This window comes from Chelmon rostratus, chromosome 21, assembly GCF_017976325.1.
Source record: "Chelmon rostratus isolate fCheRos1 chromosome 21, fCheRos1.pri, whole genome shotgun sequence".
NCBI lineage: Eukaryota > Metazoa > Chordata > Actinopteri > Chaetodontiformes > Chaetodontidae > Chelmon > Chelmon rostratus.
Genome location: NC_055678.1, coordinates 20,308,715 through 20,333,022, shown reverse-complemented (window position 1 = coordinate 20,333,022; position 24,308 = coordinate 20,308,715). Strand labels below are relative to the sequence as shown.

At 43.2% G+C, this 24,308-nt stretch overlaps 1 protein-coding gene and 1 non-coding gene across 3 annotated transcripts in view; both read left to right on the top strand.

Moving 5' to 3' along the window:
- The window catches only part of rhbdf1b (rhomboid 5 homolog 1b (Drosophila)), a 36,026-nt gene extending 34,151 nt beyond the window's left edge, over positions 1-1,875 (top strand). For both annotated transcript variants that reach the window (XM_041962820.1, XM_041962821.1), the window contains 2 exons: positions 124-347; positions 689-1,875. In XM_041962820.1, coding sequence (XP_041818754.1) covers positions 124-347; positions 689-884 — 420 coding nt within the window. In that variant the 3' untranslated portion in view covers positions 885-1,875. The remainder of the gene's footprint in view (positions 1-123; positions 348-688) is intronic.
- Positions 1,876-2,893: 1,018 nt separating this feature from the next.
- Positions 2,894-2,987, top strand: trnai-uau. The gene is made up of 2 exons: positions 2,894-2,931; positions 2,952-2,987. It is a non-coding gene; the product is annotated as a tRNA-Ile (tRNA).
- The last annotated feature ends 21,321 nt before the right edge of the window (positions 2,988-24,308 follow it).

Sequence of the window (24,308 nt, the reverse complement as noted above, 5' to 3'; positions counted from 1 at the left end):
CCTGAGAAAAGCAGCACTTCAACTATATTGTACATGCAACACTTTCCTGAGCCAAATCTGAACCCAGGATGTGTTGTAAACCGCACATCTTGTCAACAGCTTGTTCCCTCTGCTTCGTCTCAGGTGGGCCCTGCAGGCAGCCAGTTCGGCATCCTGGCCTGTCTGTTTGTGGAGCTGTTTCAGAGCTGGCAGATCCTCGAGCGACCGTGGCGGGCTTTCGCCAAGCTGCTGGCCATCTCAGTCTTCTTCTTCTCCTTCGGTTTGCTTCCTTGGATCGACAACTTTGCCCACATCTGCGGTTTTGTGTCGGGCTTCTTCCTGTCCTTCGCCTTCCTGCCATACATCAGGTAGGTGTAGAGAGGGATGTTTGACGTTCTGGGGTGTGCTGAGATCACAGACAGGTTGCATCTGTATAGCTGGAGTTAAAGGAATAGTTCAAATTTTGGGTAAATATGCTCATTTGCTTTCCTTAGATGTTAGATGGGATGATTAGCTTGACATTTAGACTGAACAATGGGAGGCAGCTAGCCTAGCCTGGAAAGAAAATCTGTCTCCATGAGCTAGCTGTTTCCTGCAGTCTTTATGCTAAGCTAAACTAACCTGCTGTAGCCCTATATTTTATAAACATCTGTGAGAACAGTAGTGATTCTCCATTACGAAATGAATGACGCAGGTTTCTCCTCCTCAGCTTTGGCCGTTCTGACATGTACCGGAAGCGGGTCCAGATCTGCGTCTTCCTGCTGATATTCTTGGGTCTTCTCTCCGCTCTGGCCGTCCTCTTCTACGTCTATCCTGTTAAGTGTGACTGGTGCGAGTACCTCACCTGCATCCCCATCACAGACAAGTTCTGCGAGAAGTACGACCTGAACGCACACCTCCTCTGAACGCCAGCCTTTGAAATGTCACCTGGACGGTTTAGTGGACGTGCGCTGACGCGGGCCGGTCACAACATTTCTAAATACTGGATGTCAATGAAGTTGGATAATGGTGCTGCAGTGCCACTTGTCACCAAGCAAGGACATTTCTCTTGGAACAATGAGCAGTATTCCAGGATTTCATGTGGACATATATGTTTGACTGTTTTTAACGGTACAGCAGACCCTCTATGAATAAAGGCTGTGCATGAAGGCCTTCAGGCATTTGATTAAAGACACTCACACAAAATGTAAAGTTGACTGACAAAAACTTTACATTTGGAGGACTGATGTGTGTGATTGATCTCTAGCTTGGTTAATCAATGACCAGTCCCACTGGAGGGGAGTTACAAAGACAGTTGTTTTCTGCCAAATTATTGACCTCTCTTCTGTGGTAAAACGGGCTTAACAGCACCCCCAAGTGGCCAAATGGAACAGTACAACCTGAGACAGCTGTAGACGATTTTGGTTTCGTACTTTTTTACTGATATTCAAACTGTTTTGTCCATTTACAGGATGTCCTTAGAGTTAAAACTCGCCAAGAAATGAGACTTTAAAATGCTTAAATGTGCCTTATTGACACACAACCACACACACACAATGTATTTTTGTGCCATTTGTCAGTTTGTGTTGGCAGTTTCTGACTTTTTGGCTCCTGTTCCTTAAACTCTGTAGAAACTGTATTTCACACTCTGACAGAATCATGAAAGTGTGTTTCTGCTTCAGTATTTGGTGGCTGAAAAGCCGTTTTTAACCACACTGGAAACAATAGTTTCCACCACAGCCTTTAATGCACTTCAGTCACAAATGGATCGTGTTTTTATACTCACCCTGTGTTACATCAGTACAGAACACACTTGTATGTTAATCTGCTCCATTGTGAATAGCTGTTATTGAGGTGAATTAGTGTTTTGTTATTCAATGTGGTGGCGTTTTAGCTACCTGACAATAAACACAACAAAACGCAGTCATTGTCTTATGTCTGTTTGTTGCCTGATCTCAGATGGTACATCCAAAAAGCTAAAGGTCTCTGCTCCAGGTGGGGCTCAAACTCACAACCACTGCAAGTAGTGGTTTTACAAGTACACAAACTGAGTGATCACGCCACCACAGCTTGCTACAGAAGGCTATGATTTGCGTCACATCAGCACATGACGATTTAACTTTCCACTTCCACAGTGTCAAATTGTTAGGTGGATAGTCTGAATTTAATGTGCAAACCCTAGGATTTTAAGAGAAACTGTGAACTCATCATTTTATACCTCATAGCTCCACCTTGTGGAGTAATAATTGAAGATTTTTTTTCCTAGCAATGCCTCAGGCTAAAAGTACTCCCTTACAAAACCTGTGTTTATATGTAGTTGAGGGCCTTCAAATTGTACCTAAATGCAGGACTTGAATACATGTACTTAATATAGCACTGATGCTAACCCCTGCTAACCACAGCACAAGAAAAGATAAAGAGTACTTCAACCCTTCTCTGATTTAAATGATTAATTTACCCTAAAATAAAAGCTGTATTTCCATTCACAGGTCATTAAATGTAATTTGAGAGTCCCTCACAACCTGGGGTCAAACTGGTCAGCTGGTTGTTGCCTGACCTGCTGTATCAGCTGCTGAATGTCTGTCTCTGTGTTTCTTCAATTCTTCATGGACGACAGTGTTTGCATTATTCTGACAAACAGCCAGTGACCCTGGTGGAACCGCCAGCTGCCTTCGGCAAATAGGATGCAAATAGGAATTGTAATATTTATTTATTACAGACAAGTTAATGATATGTTTACAAAAGGACAGCACTGAGGAGAGTCTAGAGGTGGCACCATATACTGACCCCTCTGAGTGCTTCACACCTTTAACCTCTGTTAGACCACATCTGTGACAGGTTGAAGTCAAACCTCAGACACAGTGACCTGTAGTGACGTTAACATCATCCTCTACGTGTGGTCAGCCACATTTTTCCAGAAGGCTCAGACCAACAGGCTCCAGTGGCGCAATCGGTCAGCGCGCGGTACTTATAAGACAGTAACCTGCAGAGTGATGCCGAGGTTGTGAGTTCGAGCCTCACCTGGAGCAGCAGAGTTTTACTGTGGTGGTCGAGAAAATTAACAAGACTAACAGCTTAGATAAACCTGCGTGTTCTAATAACAGCAGTGACTACAAAACCGTGGTGTTCATGCAGCAGCAGTAAAACAAAAATGTTTCAATTGACAATAGCTGCCTGTTTCCTTTCAGTAGGCCTTACACTGTGTCACCTTCACTCTAATACAGTAATTGAGATGCTGAGATGTTCAGAAAAAACAACTGTGCACCAGTAAATGCAGATTCATGAGGTTTAAGAAGCACTTCATCATGTCAACACAGGATATTCTGGACATATAATGCTGATTTTAAAACTTTTTTTTCTCACTTGTTGTCTAATTAATCATTTCCTTGTGTCTTTGTAGACATGTACAGACTAAACTGGAGTACAAATTTCCTTTTCCTTTCTTTCTTCTTTGTTGCCTCTGAATTTATATTTATTCTGCTGCAGCCACTGTGGTACCAACAAAAACTGAGGATGCAAACATTACCAGAGCTTCACACACACATTAAGATAATAAGGTCTTTTAGGGCTTTTAAACTCCACCCACAGGTTCTTGAAGAAAAAATCCTGCTGTTTCTTCCATAACACTTAACCATGGTTCTCAAAGGAGTCTGAAAAAGATACCCTGTTGCTCCCACAGAACAATCCTCCAGACAATCCTACATTATTCATTAGGCAGCCTGTCCCCCTTCATTTCCTGAGGATTCAATATAAACAAGAAAATGAGCAAAGAAAGGAGATTTATTGTGTTTTGTTAATGCCCACTAGGTGGCAACCCAAGCCCATTAACTTAGAGGTGGAACCAGGTAACAAGGGTACAACATGACTGCTGCGCAGGGTATAAAGCTTGAATTGCTGCGCCATTGCTGAGTTGTTGTTTGGGATTTGAATTTCATTCATTGGAGCAGAGGGTTAATAAGCGTGCAGAGCTTTTACTGGTGCTCACTGATGCTCCCTGCATGTTGTACCACTGGGTGTGTTCATGCTGTCCATTCCCTCCCTTTGCCCTTGGGTGCACACACACACACACACACACACACACACACACACAAGTGGGCAAGTCTTGTCTTTAATTGAGTCTAAATAAGGGTGTACTCATGTTAGAGAGCACAAACACACACAGCTCTGATCTTGCGCTTCATGCTGCATGCTGACTTCATATGAATTTTGTAACAATGTCTGCATCACAGGGAGATCAGAGGTCACACACACTCGACATGTTTTCATAGAAATACAGCAAGCAAAGCTTCTGGGCAATGCTCTAAGTCTCACAAACCTCACCTGGTCGCACTGCAACAGTGCTGCAGTGTTTCCTTTGCAAGGGAGAGAGAGTGATGCAGACCTTTGCTGTGGCCAGCCAGCGTTATTGATTGTCAAACCATCTGACATTTTGGTCATCAGGTTATTTGAGGGCAGAGGGGGGAATTTCAGTCCAACTTTTTCTGTGACCTTTTTCATGAAGTCGTGTCATTCATGCATGCTGAGGAGGGTCACGTCCTATGCTGCCGACGGTTTATCGACAGAGGCGACGAATCAAAAAGAGAAAACATGGAAGTTTGACGCCACGATAAGTTGGGTGCCCCTCTCTTGTCTGTAGCATGTAAAGTTAGAGCCAGCAGCCGGTCAGCATTACTTAAGACTAAATGTTTTTGTTCCTGTTCATCTACTGATGAAACAAATATGATATAACATGTGAGTTTTGTGAGCTTTAGAGATGCTGGTAGGTGGATTTTGCTCATTTTAAGAAAAAGCCACGCTAGCTGTTTCCCCTTGTTTCCATTCTCTATGCTAAGCTAAGCTAACTGGCTGCTGGCTGTAGCTTCTGTATGAGAATGAGCTGACTACTGGGCTAAATTAGGAGATTTGGATGGCAACATGACTGTAGACATTATGGGATGGTGACATTCCAGATAGTACAGGGAACATGACATGTTAGATCCAGTGTTGGAAAACATCCAGTCTACGTGGCACCTGGTTTCCTCTGGTGCTCCTCCACTGAACGGCAGCGAGAAGCCTTTGTCCTTCGATCTTCTGTGAGAGACGACTGAGTAACTTCAGGTGGTGCTCTTCTCTTAAGTTTTTCAAATGCTCAAGCTACTGTAACTTTTTCTCCTGCAAGTTTACTAGAAACATATATGTATGTCATTTTGATATAGGTTGAATTAGCATTAAGTAAACTGGCAGAGGAGCATTAAACTGCATCTTAATGTCACAGATAATCACCAAAAAGTGACCTGACTTTGGTAAGCCTGCATTAACAGATTTTTTGGCCACTTTATGGGGGCTGCAAAAACAAGCTGTACGAACAACACTGATATATTATCACTTTTTAAGTGAATGTGACATAGCATACAGTTGCCTATTTACAAACCCAGCAGATATCACTACAGCAACAATAGCGATTTTAGCATTTATTTGGAGCCGTGTTTCTGGTGACCTGGTGACCGTAGGTCTAATTCTTGCTCTGTTTTTGGTCTCAACCAACTCCCAAAGGAAATATCCCCCAGTTTACCTGCTAAATGCTCTACAATGATCCATTAGCTGGTCACTAACTATGTTTGTCAGCTGTTTGGTGTTAAACAGGTATCGTGCAGTGATTTTTTAGTGTTAGGGCTACAAGAGCAGTGAGCAAAGTTATGGGTTTAAAGATCAAAACAGCTGAAAGATGCTACAAACCTCTGCAGAGCTGCAGACTCTGGTGATCATTCCCTGTAGGTTCATCACTTTGGCCAACCCCCTTCACATTGTCATATTGTCATTTGATAGGTTGCTATTATAAAAATATCACTTATAGCAGCTTTAAACATAATCTAAATGACATATTACACATGTAGCACCATGTGATCTTAACATTCTCTGTCCCCCTCCCCTCTTTTGTCACTATTCAATCTGGTGGAGCAGCTAATAGTGACGGACTAATGACCCTGCCAACGTACAGATCCTGAAAAATCATCTCAGGACTTATTCTGTGGGTACTTGGCCTGATAGAGGCAGCATCCATTAGACCCCCTCCCCCCACCCACGGCCACCCGTCTTCCCCTGCAGACTCCTCATAGGAAATTATCTGTCCCCTCTCCCCCCACCTTCCACCCCCTCTCACACACACTTCTCCCTTTTCCAATCCAACTCCATCCCATCACGTCCTCCTCCTCCTGTCCATTTCATGCCTCCCAATTTCCATCACTCATTCATCACTTGGTTTTTCCAACTCCCCCTCCGCACCTCCGCTCAACCCCCGACTCTCCATCACGACGCCCATAGAGATGGTAATGTGACATGAAGAGGATGGTATCTACAAACCATTGATCAGCATCAAACAAGACACACTTAGATGCCCCATAGATACTCCCCAGACCTCCCCCTCTTCCCTTCACACCTCCTCGCATCATCTCGCTTTTTAATGGCTGTTTTTCATGGGAGCAAATTAAAAATCAGGTTTCTTGCATTTGCTGCAGGCTTCCCAATTCTGCAAAAAAGAGACAGACAGACAGACAGACAGAAAGACAGACAGACAGACAGACAGACAGACAGACAGACAGACAGACAGACAGACAGACAGACAGATAGATAGATAGATAGATAGATAGATAGATAGATAGATAGATAGATAGATAGATAGATAGATAGATAGATAGATAGACTGCCGTGTCTCCATGGAAAGCCGACCCTGAAATGGGACCCTGACAGCTGGCCGACAGGTGGCCACTGACAGACCCTTTTTCTTCATTGTGCCTGGAACAACCAAGACACACACACACGAGCACACACACAATCTCCTCAGACCCAGACCATCAGGTGAAGGAGGCCAACCAAAGGGGGGCAGGGGAGGAGGTGTTGTGTTTGTGTGTATGTGTGTGTGAGAGTGAGGGGGGAGGGGGGGTGGCAGTCCTAGCACGCACCTGTCTGATGATCCCACCTATGGCAGAGTTGATGGAGAGTAATGTTATAGCCCCCCCCCCCGAAACCACATGGTCCTATACACCACCTGGACTGACACTGACAAACCTCCTGTGTGTGTGTGTGTGTGTGTGTGTGTGTGTGTGTGTGTTTGTGTTTTCATAAGTGTTTAAGTGTGACGACATAATTTTTATCTTTTCAGGTATTTAGTAGTTGGCCTCATACTCCTCGGCAGATAAATACATTTAAATACATTTTTGGCTTGTCTGGCCACAAAAATATAATATATTTACACAGAAGATATTATAGGTACAACATAAACATCACACCTTGACATGCTTTAGAGCTCATTTTGCTGCATCTCTATAAACCAGTGCTGGCAAAAAACTAACAGATGGATCTTTTGCACCAGTTCATCTTTAGTTTAGCACTTACCAGGTAAGTGCTGCCTCCAGGAAGTAGCCGCATACTGTCTCATCTGCGGCGAGGGCGACAGAGCCTGGTGATTATAACAGAGGAGCTCAGAAAAGCAGCTGTCTGACCTGTAGTGCATTCGCCAAAACAAACCTGTTAGTCTTCGTCCTTGAAGCCTTTTGTCTTATAAAACCAAAACAAACAAACAAAATCCAGCAAACTGTAAGTTAAGAGGACAGTCATATATTATCTGACTCGGTTTAGTTTCCATGCTTTCAAGCAAGTGATTCTCTTTTTAGCTGCAGCACATTGTGGGTATCTTTCCAGCTAACTATTAGCCATATTATTAAAACTCCCATATCTCACATGTGTATAATATAACCAGTGGGATCAGAAAGGTCTTAACTAACATCTACTGTTAGTTTACATAATACTAATAAAAGCCAAACAAAGCTATGTTTCCATGCTTGTCATTCATACCTTTGTTATTATAAATGGGGCTGAAATTATGCAACAATATGAATGCATACTCTATAACCCCTATTTGCATGATATGCATGTTTTGATACAGTTTTTCTATTTTTTTCTAGTTCATTTAAGTTTCATCTTAACTTCAGTTGTTTTTTGCATTTTGCAAGTCCAATTAGACCCCGTGAGAGGAACTACTGAGCATGTCTTCCTTACATGTTAAAGTGCTTTTTGAACCCAGAGCAGGCACAGAGATGCCTGGATTTGCAGGCTTTGTTTAATGCAAAGTAACTATTATGGAGTTTGTCATAAGCAACACCAGCACTGAATTCTTTGGAGCTTGTGTGTCAACAGGGGAGGCAGGTGTAACAGCCAGCTCTTATGCAGTACGGTAACATGACTTACTTTCTTAGTGCCCCCCCTCCCTCCACACACACATTTCCCTGTCAACGCCAGAGGCCAGTCCTCCTCTTCCGTGCCATGTGTCCTCCAGCCGCACCAAAGACCTGCTCTTATCCACCACTCAGTGGCTCCCAGTCCCTAATTACACACACAGACACACACACACACACACACACACACACACACACACACACACACACACACACACATAGGTGCACCTACACGCACACATCTCATTAGCGATCACTCTAACAATACTTTTTCCCTGAATGCCCTTTGAGAATCTCTCTGATGGTTAGTAATTCTCTCTCTCACTCTGTGTATGTAAGTGCACGCGACCTCCCCCCCCCCATGGGTCGAGTCTCACCGGATTAATTTTCGTGGAATTGTTATCTGATATTCTCACAGCACACATGGGACCCACAGAGGAAACAACAGAAGAAGCAAACGAGTCTCAAATTGTCAGAAAAAAAACAAGAAGAAAAATCAAGGTGAAGAGATGAAAGGAAAAGTTTGCACTGTCTCAGATGCATCTTGCCTCTGAGCAGGTGCCCCAAGTGAGTTACAGTTTATGATGCACTGTCCACTAACATGAAGTGAACCTCAGGGATCAATGTTAAGCCCCTATTATTTATCTAATCATTTTATGATCTTTCGCAACAGTGTCACGGGATAGAATTGCAAATATGCTGATGACACTATTGTATACACACATGCAAAAACAGTTGACATATGAGCTGTAAAGCCAACAGTGGCTTGGCCGATCGTGTCATACTTTGACTATTGACAAAAAGAAAGATATATTTTACTGCATTGGAATGCCTTGGCATGATAATGGCTTTAACTCTTAATTTTTTCCTGAACATATTAAACACGCTTAAAACTATCAAATACAACTATTAGACAAATTAGAAACTTTACATGGGTGCAGCCATGGTATTTATGCATGCTATCTTTTCCACATGTCCTATTATATTGCATGTTGGGGGCAACCTGGACAATAAAATGTCATGAAACCACAAGGTCCTTAAAAATTCTGGATAAAAAGTCGATATCAACATTGCAGGATACTGAGATTTCAGAATTTTATATTATATCCGATATTTGTATGTTGTGTATATAATATTACATGGCTTGGCCTCCATTAATATAAAATCTTCAAAGAATATTTTAGGAGATTGCACTGAACCCTTTTGTCTCAGTGCCGAGGCACAACTCAGTGGACCTACCAGAGGATATGAAGATATTCAGCCACTCATCTCTTTCACTTGCTGCTGACATGGTGTGTGTGTGTGCTTTGGCTTGTTTTCCTGGTTTGATAAATGGTCCTCTGTTACTGTGTGTATGCTTTAATTGTAATTGTGATAATAATTAGCGTTAGGCTAACAGTACAGGACAGTACATCAAATGGTAACACTGATGTTTCGTTGTGCACATGGCACCCAAATAAAACAAATAGAAATAAATACAGCCATCCAGGAGGTGTGTCAAGGACAGCAACAAGGAAGTGATCCCTCTCTGGCTTCCCACCATGTGGACATTGCCAAGCCACCACTGTCGAGCACTGAGCTCTGTGTTTCAGCTTTTGCTCCACTATGAATCCAGAAAACATTCCATATGTACACTGATATTATTTTGTTGTCTTTAATAAACAAACTATTGTTTCTTGAAAATGCTTTTAAAAAATGAAATGTATTGCAAACAGTTTGAAATAATAATAATAATTACTGCGCTGTTTCAGTTTTTTAAGACTTTTCAGGCTCGATAACCTAAAAAATGGCTTCATGCTCAAAAGAAGTCCAACTACTACTTACACATATTACACATAGGTTTTACAGCATAAAGTGAAAGGGAGCAGACCCTCTCAGATTTCCAGTGTGGCAGACAGTCGCGGTCATCAGTGGAATGTGGCTCTCCCACATTGCACTTCTCTTATTGTTCGTAATGAAACGGTCTGGTTCGCCCTCTTCGTTTCATTCTGTTCCAATTAGTTAGCGATGGGTCAATGGCGATGCATAGCTGCGAGGAAGGGACCATTGTGTCCGGTGTAAGACAAGCAGGACTAATCATTGTACGAGGCAAGCCTGGGCCTGCCTGGACAGAGGAGCGGCTGCTGGCTGTTACCAGTCAGTCAGGATGCTGTGATGGGCCATCATGACTCAGCACAGGTGGAAGAGAAGAACATGCACAAACAGTAAAGGTGAAATCACAGTCACAGTGTGGAGGGTTTCTTTGGAACTAGAGTCGAGCGTTTGACTTTGCTGCTGCATTTCTGGTTCGGTTAAATCAGCCAAAGCGCAAATACCATGGACATCCAATATGGGTAATTTACAGCGTTGTTCACCTGTCAACCCATGCAAGAGCTCCACCTAGACCAACTACAGCATTATTGCACCAGTGATAACAATCTAATGTTGTAATATAACACTGACTGAGGTGTTAGCAGTGCTTTCACTGTTTGATGCTTAAATGGCAAAAAGACTGTGTAGCGTTTTGAAGAAAAAACATACATGCAGCATTACATATCTTACACTCTTGTACACATTAACACACATATGCAAACACACACATCCACCCAAATCCTCCCTCCCCATACTAAATTCTATTAACTACAAGTTCCATACACTTCTCCTCTCACAGCGGGGCATGGCGTTCCACTTCCCTGAGCATGGCCGGGGGACATTTTTGTTGGTCAATCATCAGCTTTTTCTGTAACAAGACAACCGTGAAATAGGATCCCATTCTCAAACCTCCATGCTCAAACCATACTATATGTTTGCTTTGATTAATATCTAACAAATGTATGCAAAGAGAAAGCATTCATCCTTTGCTGATCGCAGTGCAAATCCACCTCAGCAGCGATTTTAGTTCTCCAAATGTCTTAACACCTCATCTCTCTCCTCCAAAGCAGCAAATCAGAGCCTCCCCTCTGCAATATGACAACCAAATCAATGTCTCATGAATATTTTTGGAAGGCACCATGCATCTTAAGATGAGCCCAGACTAAACACTGTCATCAACCGTATCGCTATAATCATCAAAACTCCATATAAAGTGCAATTTTCTCCATCGCTCTCCATTTCTGAAACGTGCATGAAAAGTCTGATTTTGCTGTGCTACAGTATTGATTGGTCCCCTTCCCTTGTGAAAAAGCCATTTCACGGGGCCTTTTAAATTGATCTTGAACTTTGACAATCAGCTTATCATTCTCTGATATCTGAGAGGAATCAGTCTCAAGTGTCTGACAGCCTATAGGAGGACCTGGTGTGAGAGGAAAAGTCGTGTGTTTTGCGGGGTGGAAAATTCCGCAGGCGACCCCGCACCTCCAAATAGATCACCACCTCTGCAACAGCCTCTGTCAATACTCCTCTCGCTGCTTATCTGTGAACTCCACTTTAGTTTGTTGTTTGGAGTTTGAAGGAACACACACAGACACACGCACTCTGTATACGCAACCTGTACTAGTCAGCTGTTTTATCTGAAACTCTCCAATGCGTTTACTCTGGGTCACCTGCGTCAATAACAGTTGGATGCAGCTCTTCCTCAAGATAAGCACTCTTTGTTTCATCCCTCTCGCTCTTTGTTCGGTGGAGCGATTAAAGCACAGATTTAGCAGCAGAAAATCTGCAATAAGCGTGGCTGTATCATATATCATGGCCTTTGTGTGACGGTTGGGCGTCTATTTGTTCTCATAAGAATCGCTGGTGAATATCCTCCTTTGCTCCTTGGCTATGTGCCGCCATCATCTTTCATTTCTGACAGGCTTTGTGGCATCGGCAGGGCAAGCTTGGGCTTGCACAGTCAGCCCTCCCAAGGTCTGAGGCATGCACACACACACACACACACACACACACCCACACACATTCATACACACAAACACAACCTCTCCTCCAATCAAATTGAGATCTCGTGAATGCCGTACAACTAAATTGCTGATTTTGGCGAGAGCACAGCACTTCAGACAAGGCCAATCATGTGTGGCTTCTGCTAAAGAGGCTACAGTCTCCTGCTAACCCGTCTGACCTCCAGCCATCCTCAAGAAGAGGGGGACAACATTTCGTGGCGGCATTTTTCTCCTAATTTGGCAATCATCAGCGCAAGACAGAATCATCTTCACAATCTGCAGGGACGGCTGGTTGTGGAGTCGTCATTCTAGTTATGAAGTAGCGTGCTATTTAAGTTAATCTGAAGTCTGAGTTCTCCTCACTTTTTGTGTAAGGAAATGTTAACTAGAATGAATATGGAGTTATTATGCATATTTTCCTTTTTACAAAGAGCAGATAAAACTTGTAATTCTTCATTTGTGGAAGAAGTGTAAAGTTTTAGGCCTTTCAGGGAATATTTCCCTCAGCAGCGGTGGACTGACATCTAGTCGATTTCTGCTGTATGGTTGGGCACTTTAATATGGGGGTCTGTGGGGATTCACTTGCAGTTTTGGCCACTTCCCCGTTAGCTTCATTTTTCAGCCGTGGAGGTAATGTTATTTTAACACCTGCTGAGTCGTGGGCTGCTCCTGCACACTCTGTTGTGTTTGTCCGACATTATGCAGAGCAGGGTTTTGCTAGCGTTAGCTGTTGCTCTGTCGCGGGTCGGGTCGTAGTGAGGGCAAATGACCAAAACTCACAGCAACAAGTCACGCTCTAACCTCTGCTCTTCGTTTGTTACACCGTGATTCAAAGCATGATGGGGAACGAACAACTAAAGCGCAGAGTCATGGTACTAAATCATTGATGATATAAAGCAGCCAACAGCTGACAGCGTCGGTCCCCAGCTGGTAAACATCCTGTGTGATGTTTCAGTGATATAACAAACTATTTTTAGTGCCCACCGACACAGATATAGGACCAGTCAAATCAAAGTATTGACATTGTCTGTCCAAACCAGTTCATGCACCCGATGTAGGGGCGCTGTCACAGCAGAGGAATAAACAACTTCAATTTCTTCCTTTTGATAGTGAGGCAGATAAGTCAAGGCAAACACCAACAGTATACAGTATACTGATCTCTTAGCCGTAATAAATTTCAGACCAACTTTCATACAGATTTTAAAACATGTAGTGTTAAAATAGCTCCAAAGTGGGCTGAAAAATTAGAATAGGAACAGGCCATGCTGACACGTAGCACTCAGCCTGCTATTACCATGTCTGGCCTTGAAACAATCTGGTCATCCTCCATTTCCTTTATTCCTCCTTTCAAGTTAAACGCAGAACAATTGTCCTTAACAGTTTTCCTGTCCATTGAAACTGCAGGTCTATGCTATTGGGTACATAAAACCGAACCCCTCCTCTTTTACCCCTGACAAAACCAAGTACGTAAACCCAACAGCTCCACCATCCTGCCCCCTTCCCTGATCAGACACAACAACTGTAGTGTTGGCTGTTTACAGGGGGGCCTAGCCGGTCCTGCCAGGCTCTTTATGGTCCGGGGTGGGTTACAGCAGTGTATGGGCCCCTGCCAGTAGCCAGCGGTGGTCGGGGCTATACATGGGAGAGGGTCTCGGCAGGCAGCTATTGTCATGGTAAACGGGGGATTGAATGGAAGAGGATGGGCAGGACACATACATAAAACAGAGGAAAACATGAGGAGGGGAGGGAGGGAGACAAACACCCGACCACCTCAGAGATGGCACACATATAAGCAAGCAGAGGCCTTGTGCATCTACCTTTACGAGGGGGGTGCAGCTCAGGCACATATTGTCTTACGAGAGCTTTTGAAAACGGGGCAAGCTAAAGCCGACTGCCTGTTATCACTGTTGCAAACTTTAATACGATGAGAAAAATGAGAAGGAGGAGGCAGAACATATTTTTCCAGCATGGAAGCAGGGATAAAGGGGCTTCTGAAAGGGGGCGTATTTATGAAATAACTGAGAAACGTTTTAGTTTCATTTCTTGACGAAAATAACAACATATTTGGCCACCATGGCATCAAACATCACACCACGCATAATTACATACAGCACAGCTCCAATTGCAAGGCCATTAGTTGGTGCATTACAATATTAAGTGCATTTCTGTGTTATTGTATCAGAAAGCTTTGAGCTCTGAAGCATTGATATCTCTATTCAACCCTGCTAATGGAAATGCAGTTAGGTACTATTTTTCTTGTGCTATATTTAGAGGGGGTGCACATGGATTTTGCCTCCATTTTTTCTCCATATGAGAAATGGCTCATAATAACAGCTACTATCAAACATGATGAGCTTAGTGACTAATAGCGGCTACCTTTTGCTGTAATGTTGACTTGGTCGATGAGCAGAAACTCTTAAAGATTTATTTGATAGTTATGTGGCCCAGATAACTATGTAACCCAGCCTTCATTGAGTAAATAGAACAATTTGTGTATTATATTCAATTTTGGCTAAAAGTGAGGAAAGTTTGGGAAAATGCTGAGTTCCCCTCAGTGTCCCCAGAAATGGCTGTGTCATGATCCAGCTCCACGGCTGCTGGAGACATACAAGCTGAGCCAAAATACAACAGTTTGCTACAAAAACAAAATTGCATTATGTCATCGTAGCCTTCTATTTATTTGTTAACAAGGTTAAAAAAAAATGGATGGAGGCATAATGGGAGCATTTGTCAGCTGCCCGGGTGGAGCAGGGAGGGTAGAGAGAGGGTTAAAAGGCTCCGGCTGCCTGATAATCCTCCACCGTTAAAAGCCCTCCAGAAAGACGTGACGTGTGTGAGCTAATCAGTAAAAGATTCAAGTGTGCCAGAGAGTGCGTACACACACACACACACACACACACACACACACGGATAGCACATACACCACTAAATGGACAAAAAAGGAGGGAAAAGATTGAGTAGAGGAGGGAAGAGAAGAAAAAGAGACTGAACACCCCTCCTCTCACTCTTTCTCGTTTCTCCTCTTCCTCTGTCTCTCGCTCCCTGCTGTGTCAACACAATGTGACAGAACACACACCCACACGGCTGATATGACCTTCCTACTTTCTTCCCAGTCTTGTATTCCTCTCGTCTTCTCCTTGTTCTCTCCTCCTCTGCTCGTGCTGTTTGCCGTGGCCGTCGCGGGCCGTGAGACCACCTTGCGAGACGCAGCCCCTCCGACAAGATCGCCCACCTTTTCTGTTTTCAGGTGTAATTTTGGGCCGCGTTCAAGTTGCAATGCGGACGAGGAAAACCAATGTTTGAGAAAAGATTTCATATAAAAGTGAACTTTCAACACCAATAGAAACGTGTCTGTCACTCTCCCTCGTTTCATAGGATTTTTATATTCCCCACTAAACATATTCATTCAGAACTCGTCATCACCATAATCCCCATTCACCCCCCACCCCCCCTGGCTCGGACAGTCCAATCAGTCTCTGGCCAATGATCTTCAATTACCCTCAGTGTCCCAGCATCAAGCATTCAGAATCTGGCATTTAGATGTTTAATTGACTGTCACTGATAATGGGATTGTGTTCATTCAAGCAGGGCGCTTCGAGGGGTGGCACAAAGCCTATGAAACTGTCCGAGAGAGGGAGGGGTGGGCTAGAAACTGACACTCTTTCCTAATATGGAATACAGTATGTCCCAGAGAGGGTATTAATGTCAGCAATTTAGTTTGTGTGGGAATGTTTAGATGCTATACTACTTTCTTGTTATAAAACATCCCACTCTCTATCCATCCTAACACAAAAAGATGAAAAAAGAGATGGAGCTCAACTGAAGCCAATATGAGGCTCCAGCAGTCTGAGTTTGAGGGACTGTATGAAAATGGAATGAATTGGGGGTTGGGGGTATTTTTTTCTGTTTGCTGAAGTAAGGATGGTCTAAAATCTTTCATATTTCAGCTTCTTCATCCTTTGTTAGATTTATTGTTTCAAAAAAAGATCAAATAGTTACATAGTTAGACAATAAATTACATTGATTTTTTTTCTAAATCAAGGGAAGGATCTGAAGAAAATATTTACAATGCGAAGGAGGACTTTTCTTTTTTTTTTAGAAAATAATATAAGATTCTGTCTCTCTTCCCATGCTAACACTTTTTTTTTTACAGTCCCTTAGCTTTCACTGAAGCTCCATTTCTTGTCAAGGTAAGTCATGCCAAACACAACTTCAGCAAGTTTTTCTTACTTTCCGTAAAACTTTTACTTTTAAAATTGGTTTAATCTGAAATCAAGCTTTATGCTTGAGGTGGAAGTATATGAGCAGCAAAATAAATTGAACAAGTGAGCTTTTAACGAGGATTTTAATAAATTAATGCGGGTGCAAAGGCCGCTCTACGCCACACAAGTGGCAAAGTCGCGTTCTGTGCAAGATGAAAATGTTTCAACTTGAGTGAGAAATTTGCAGCTTAAAGCTACAGGTGAGCTCTGAAATGCCTGAGGATGAGCTGTCGCGTAAATGTGCAAACAATGACCACACAAACAGGCTCCTCACACACTGCTAACGTCTGCACAGTCATTGATTGTTTGAGGAAAAACCCTGGCAGGAAAAAAAACTTGACCACCTGACTTCTGCTACCTCCACATATCAGTGTAATATCCCTGTTTTATTTCAGTGTCAGAGCTTCTGTATTACTTGATGCACACAGAAGCCAAAAGCCTGTGCCTGCTACACACACACACACACTCGCAGCTCCGTGCCCACTGCAGTATGCGGCTAGTTGCCCTCTTCCCCGCCGCCTCCCAGAGGAACATAGATGTTAACCGGCGTTGTTGGGGGGCTGATGTGAGGGTGGTTTTTAATAGCTCATGATTACTCTGGAGAGGGGAGCCCATAATTACAACCACAAATGATTTCACGCCCCTCACCCCCATGATGTGCTCTGAACCTAATCGCAGGGAAGCACAGAAGGGGTGTAGCGGAGGAATTGGAGCTCCGACAAAAGAGGTTCCCCCTTTGTTTGCTGACAGGAAATGGAGAAAATGAAATTTGCCTTGTTTCACAGAGTAAATGTACTGTGCCACTGAATAGAAAGACTTGTTCCACGTCTGCTGCACCTCTGCTGATCACCGGATTCGAAGTTCAGTGAAAGGTTTCATTTTCTGTAGTTTCACATACCTGATTTACATTATGTTTAAAATGAAAGCATCCCACGGCATTCAATCACGGCACGGCATTTATTATCTCAAAATTAAATGTGGACAATAAGAGAACACAGAAGAACAGAGGCACTTTCCTCAAACTTGTTCACTGTTATGGGGTCCATATTGATGAAATTCCCTCCTTTTCCCAAACTCTCACTGTGTCCCCTTCACTTGCCATTCCCTTTTTACCTCGTTGTCCTCCATCACATGTGTTTGCCTGCTTTCTCTTTGGGTTTTCTCATGTAGCCTTCCTGACATCGTCCTTTCATCTCTTCCCGAAAAGCTTGAAAAGCTTTATTTGCCATTGCCTCATTTGTGTTTGCTTCTTTTATCCATAAACCGTAGACTTGGGGCTTTCAAACAACCCGCAGTAAGACACAGTGAGGCAACTTGGCGCTTGCTGCCTTGTAGAAAGAAGGTTAAAAGTCATTTTTCCAAAAAATATGTTATGATCTTGACCTCCAGTCTTACACACACACACATACACACACACACACACACACACACACACCTTCACACATGCTTTGATACCACCCAACAATCAACCTGAGTTAGCATTCTGCCCACACATCTCTCTTGCCCAGCCCATGCCAGCCAGCCAGACACACAAACACATAATGGCCAGACTACATGTCCTTAATGGAGGTGCAGACAAACAGAGGAATGCTGGAGAGAGGATGGTGCAAACCCTACGTCTGCCCACATCAGCCAGCCCTGAATAGAGATTGGCCAGGAACGCGTAAACTGGCTCCGCAGGAGTAAAACAGTTAAATGGGGCTTCTCTTCTTCTTCCCTTTCATTGTCTGACTCTTAAGACTGAAAGAGAAAATGCTGGAACGTGAACAAGCGTCTGACACTCACCCAAAGCTTTAACATTTGCTTACATTACATTTACATTTTAGCAGGGTTTAGCATGCAACAGTGACACAGGGTCGCGTTTCAAAAGACTAAACTTTTTTTTTCTTTTGTTTTTACCTCTACAGCGTTACATTTATCAATTTCAACCATTTATTCAATTTTTATCCATTTCAAAAGTTTACTTTCAGCTGCACCAACCTTTTGTTTAACTACTTTTATTTTTTCACAATTTATCCAGTACCTCTATTATATCTGTGAGTATATTATTATACTTCTATTGGATTTCAATGCAGCTTTTCAGAATCATAATTTCTATTTCAAACAACTGCTCCACAGTCTTTCTACGTGGCCCCTGGAAACTGTACAGGTACCCTGTATGAAGAATCACTGGCAGCCTATAGGGTCTTTGTCTTCCTGATCCTAAAATACTCACAGATAATTCAAAGTGCTTTTGCTCCAGAACGCTGTTGTAATCACTTCTGCGAAGCTCTGATATTTGCTAACGCGCATTTCTGAAGCGCTGGGCATCTGATCCAGAGCATCATCCTTTGTTTCCTGCGATAAAGCATTTCATCTCACATTTACCTCATTAATATTTGGCCTAACGATGCTCTGCAGCCTCAGCGTTGGAGGTGCCCCAGCTGTCTCCTCCAGCAGAGGAGTAAACAAGCTGAGAGCTCTCCACGGCCGCAGACACGGACCGCCGTGGCCTGTTACTCTCCCCGCCGCTAATTGACCATCGGCCAAAGGACAAACCTCAGTCCTTCTGCTGCGTCCCTCCCCCGCTCCCCCTCATCCTCTCTTTGTGCCCGTCTCCCCTCACCGCTACCTTCCTCGTCCCTCACGCATCCCTGTCTTTCATCTGCTGTGTCTAAATGTGTCAGTTTTATCTTCCCTCCCTTCATTTCTCTTTCTTTCTTTCATTTCATCTTCTCCTCTCGTCTTTCGCCGGCCTCCCCTGTCTGCCAAAGCTGTCTGCAGCCTTGCATAATTAGCTGGACCGAGCCGCTGCGATCTGGTCCAGGTCTGGCTCAGGCTCAACCCGGCTCATTACAGAGAATACGCCTGTCTGTCCTGCCTCCTCCTCCTCCTCCTCCTCCGCCTCTCTTTACTCTCTGGGTCTATGGGGGGTGAGCGTGTGGATTCAAATGGTGAAAAGACACAACCAAGTGTCTCCAGGATCAAAGACGGACAGGGACACGTTGGCTACGTTCACACCAAATCTGAGACTAGCTCTTTTCAGATATTTTTCTATATGTGAAACAGATGTTGGGTCTTTTGAAGAAAAGTACACATTTTGGAGAAACCATGACAGTTACCATGAACGTTAGCTCGGACAGTGATAGCAGCTCTGCGCAGCTAAGCTAGCTCGCATGGTGGACAAAGAGTTAGCAAAAAAATGTGAAAGCAAAAAAGTCAACATGTTTGCTGCTCAACAAAACACACAACGTTTGAAACCAGGAAGAAATAGATTCAAACCGCTAACAAAAGCTAAAGCTACTCCTGTATCCAGTCAGTTTGACGGGCAGTTTTAGACTTTCTAAAACTAAAAACATGCAAGATGAAAATGTTAGCATATCCAGCTAACTAGCCTACTACCTTCGTTAGTAATGCTAACACAGCATAACAACCAAAGGCAAGTAGCATAGCTAACTAGATTATTTTGTCAGGGCCACAGGTTGTGTTAGAGGGACACTCACTATGTAGTATTTGCAGACTTTGCTTCTTTATCAGACTTCAGTTTAGCGTTAGCGTGTCTTCCTGAATTGGGAAACTTGTTGCTCCACTTACTTGTATTCCTTCACTTTCGCAGTAGCCTACAACCAAGAAAGCATGTTCAGCATTGAGCATAAAGGCCAGCAGATAAGGATGAAAACAGACTTTTTTGGGGGGTAATTTCTACTGCTGGACGTTTTCTCTACAAAGTGTCAAACCATGCATGGAGGGCTTTGATGCAGACTGAAAAACGACAACTTGTCCTTTTCATGGTGTCACAGCGGACTTTGTATGACTTCTGTGTCATGTTAAGGAGGCCGGTCCGGCACAATTACGACGTGTCTCTCTCTTCATTCACAACTGCTCACCCCTGACTGTCGGCGTGTCTTTCAAATCTGCTTTCTCGGGGAGACCAAAGCTGAGAGACAGAAAACGTATGCTTTGCTTCCTCTTCAGGAAGTGCTGGGTGTGCAGTTCTCTCATGATGATTAATTATATCTGAATCAAAGTATAGTATAAAACAAAAGTGAACCTTACAGACATCGCAAACGAGATGTACAGGGCAGGCCGGGCATGAGTAATATACTACAGCTATACATTTAAAGCACAAGAATTACTCCAGTGTGGCTCCAGTGTTCAGTTTGGAAAATGACAAGGGCTCACCAGACAATGACAGGTCAGTTATACAAGCTGTCTACCCAGAGGACTTTGGTTTAAAACAGGTCTCCAAAGGCAGAGGTGATCCATATTTACTGTTAAAATCCACCTTCACTCAAAAATGGGTTTTTCTTGTTACTTTACTTGGATGCTTAACCTTCACAGAATGATGTATGAGTTTGACACTAGCACCTTTTTTTCACATTTGTCTGCTGAAGGGAGAAAAGTTTCTCCGTGTTCACCTGACTTCTTGAAGAACTCAATATATGGACAGGAATTTGCAAGATCACAATGAGTTTGTGATGTCAGACTAACCAATCGTGGTCCAATACGCAACTTACAGCTCACATCACAGTGTACACAGGTGTGATGTGTGATGTGAGATGTGTGTGTCATTCCAGGCAGAGTCTTTTTATGCGTCTTAAAACATGTCTGGAGGGGATCTAATTTTATTACTGTAAGCAAATGTTTTTACTAAGCTTTTAATATTGTCGCTGCTCATTAAAGAGCTTAGAATATCTGCTAAAATCTGCATGTTTTCTATATCGGAAAAATTAATGAATTAATTTATAATGTGTTCATTCAGAGAGGAAGCTGTTCCACCAAGATTGCAGAAGACAACTATTGCATGCAGTGCCATGACATTTGGTACAGATAAGCATGTTTACCACAGGATGTCATAGCTTTAGTGATCCTCTGACCTTTCCACTAGCACCATCACGGGGTCAAAATTTGACTTTTTGCAACACTTTCATGACCAAATAGCTGCAAAACTAATGACATTCCCATCAGCTGCAGGTGTACTTTGTGTTTAGTGCTCATTAGCAAATGCTAGCATGCTAACACACGTTGACAATGGTAAACATTAAACCTGCTGAGCATCAGCGTGCTAACATTGTCATTGTGAGCATGTTAGCATGCTGATGTTAGCATTTACCTAAGTAAGTTTACAGAACGGGCATACTGGAAGGTGGAGTGAACAGGTGGTTGCCATAGAGAGGGTGGAGATATAATATGAATTATTAATGTTATTATTAATATACTCACCATATTATTATAATTATTATTAATATTATGTTTAAATGTGGTGATAAAGACACCCATTTTCAGACGGTCTCTCCGGGAACACATTCACAGTGTTGCACCTGGTTGTTGAAATGAAAAGTGACAGAAATAGTTGTGTAACCAATGAAAAAAATACAGCTGAGAGAAAAGGCCAAACCTTGTCTTTTTTTCTCATGTCCACACTGCTGGCCAATCACCACGAAGCATGTGAATGTCGTCTTTTACCCTACAGAAATTGTCAGATACGGGATCAGTTGATGCATTTTTCATGCAGACTCCTTCTGAATTTGGATTAAATTCTGCTGTGTAATGCAATTCACTGCTGCATGTTCAAAGGTAGGATGACTGACCCAAGGGTGCAGTACAATTTCAGGTCACACCAAGGTTACATTATGTTCTAATTGGCCATGAAGGGTACAGTGCACCATTAGGGACAACATGTTTACTCTCACCTTGTTTTTTTGTCTCGAGTTATTCTCATTTTACTGCTGACAGCTGTGGAGAGTCTCAAGAATCTGCAATAAACACATTTAATTCCAGTACATTAACATGATCTCTGGTCTTTTTACCATTCTTCTCTTTTGCATCATATTAGCTGTCATTCTAGCTCTTGATATTTTGTGTTATAACCTCAGCTTTCTTAACTTACAGTAACTTAACTTGAAGTTTACATCAAACACGGTCTCCTCTTCGCTGTGTGTCTCTGTTCATACTGTCATATGCACATCTCCCCTTGTTACACCACCTCTACCCATATTTCCTTACTCATACTGGCTCATTTCGCTTCCAGCATTAGTCTCTCCACTATCTTCCCTCTCTCAATTACCTCTTATGCCTCTCTCATTTCCCCCCGCTCTTATTTTCCTCGGCTCATTTACAACTCTCAGTCGTGTCTTCGCCCCTCGGTGCTGCCTCTCATCTTCCTCCACTCTGTCATGTCCTCGCTGTTCTTTCTTCACCTCTCCTTCCATCTCTGTCTCCCTCTGAGTTTCTTTCACTCCATCGCTTTTTTTCCCTTCACCTTTTCCCAGCAGAGTTCTTGGATCGGTTTGTTCTCCAGTGGCTAATTTGACTGTTCTACTTGCCAACCTAGCAGCGGGAGCTCTGTGTGTGTGTGTGTGTGTGTGTGTGTGTGTGCATGTTGCACTTCTCCCCTGCCAGCTGCTGTTATACAACACTGGTTCTTGCCTCTACACACAAACATCTCACTTGCCAGCAAATATGCACACACACATGCACACACACACACAATCACAAGGGCTATCATGTTTTTTATCACTGTTTCATTCATGCGTTTGACTGTTTACATGCATGTGTGCAGATTTTTGCTCTATCAGCATCATCACGTGAACCGGAGTGCTACTCTAACTGATGACACTTTATGCTGTGTGTGTGAAGATGATGATATGAGCTTTAAACTGTGTATATGTCCCCTCCTCCAGTGGCTCTCGACATGACAGACGGGCAGACGGGCGTGAAGTTAAAGCAAAGCAGCGATTGGTTCCAGTGAGCAGAGTCTAATCAGCACATCAAGCGTGAGGTCCTTAAGTGGCTCTGAAACGAGGGGACACACACAAATGAAATGCACATGGACCTACCGACACAAATCACATGCAAATGTACAGCTACACACTGAAGGCCACACACCGATGCATATGTGTAACAGACCCGTAGCCCTCATCGTGATCTAATGGGACTGCTTTGAACTCAGAGCTGCAGGGCACATGATGTGCTAACAGACTGATGTGCTAACAGACTGATGTGCTAAGCACATATGCGCACAGCATCACACACGTACACAAATACACACGGCTCATGTGAGCCCGATACCTTACCTGTCAGAGGCAGGTGTGGTCTCTGAGGACCCAATCAGTTTTAATTAACCCCTTGTGGCGGGCGGGGGAGGGGTGTGGGAGAGCGACAGCAGAAGAAGAGTGGAGAACAAGACGAGCAGGAGGAGAGAATTTTCTGCTTGTCATTGCAGGAGACATGGGTATGAGATGGGAATTAGCAGAGAAAATAAGAAAAAAACAGCCGATTTACAGCGCAGCCTGTGGGCCAGCTCATATATCTGAATGTGTCTGAAAGTGAAGCTTTAGAAAACATGAGTTGGAATCTAATGGTCCATTTAAGTATATGAATTATACATTTTTAGGGTGGGAATTTGGAGATTGAAGAAAAATTGTCCATTTAGCAAAATAAATTGTCAAATTTATTTTGCTAAATGGACAGCAATGAGGACTAGACCAGATTTAGCTGATAAAACATTTATGTGGCGGCTGAAAAGCCCGTTTGTTTGGTGGGAAAAGACATCTTTTAATTCAACGAGATTCTGCTGGAAGGTGTCGGGCCTTCACCACACATGTAGTCACTGCTCTGTGGCAGTCATTAACCCTGTCTTGACTCATTTTTCCTCCTGCAGCGAGGGAAAGCAACAGTTGCTCCTCACTGGGGGGCTGTTCTGCAGCTACAGAAGCCGCATAAGCTTATGTAAAAACAGCACAATTGAAACGATATTACTTTGCCAGTTTCTCTGCATGTACAATTACCAAATTAGAGCTAAAACGGAGCCGGCTATCGGAACCGATCTCGAGCTTGGCGCCAAATTTTTGTTAGTGTGAAAATTATGCTGCTTTCCATCCTTGCACACATCCCAAATAACAAATTGTGGGTCAGTTGAAGTGGTCTTGGCTTAGATTTACATTCAGTCTGAAATCTCTTGTAATCACAGTGCAACTTGTGTTGAAACGTTATCTCATATGAATCATGTGTGAATGATCATGAACCATCTGTCTGTGTAAACT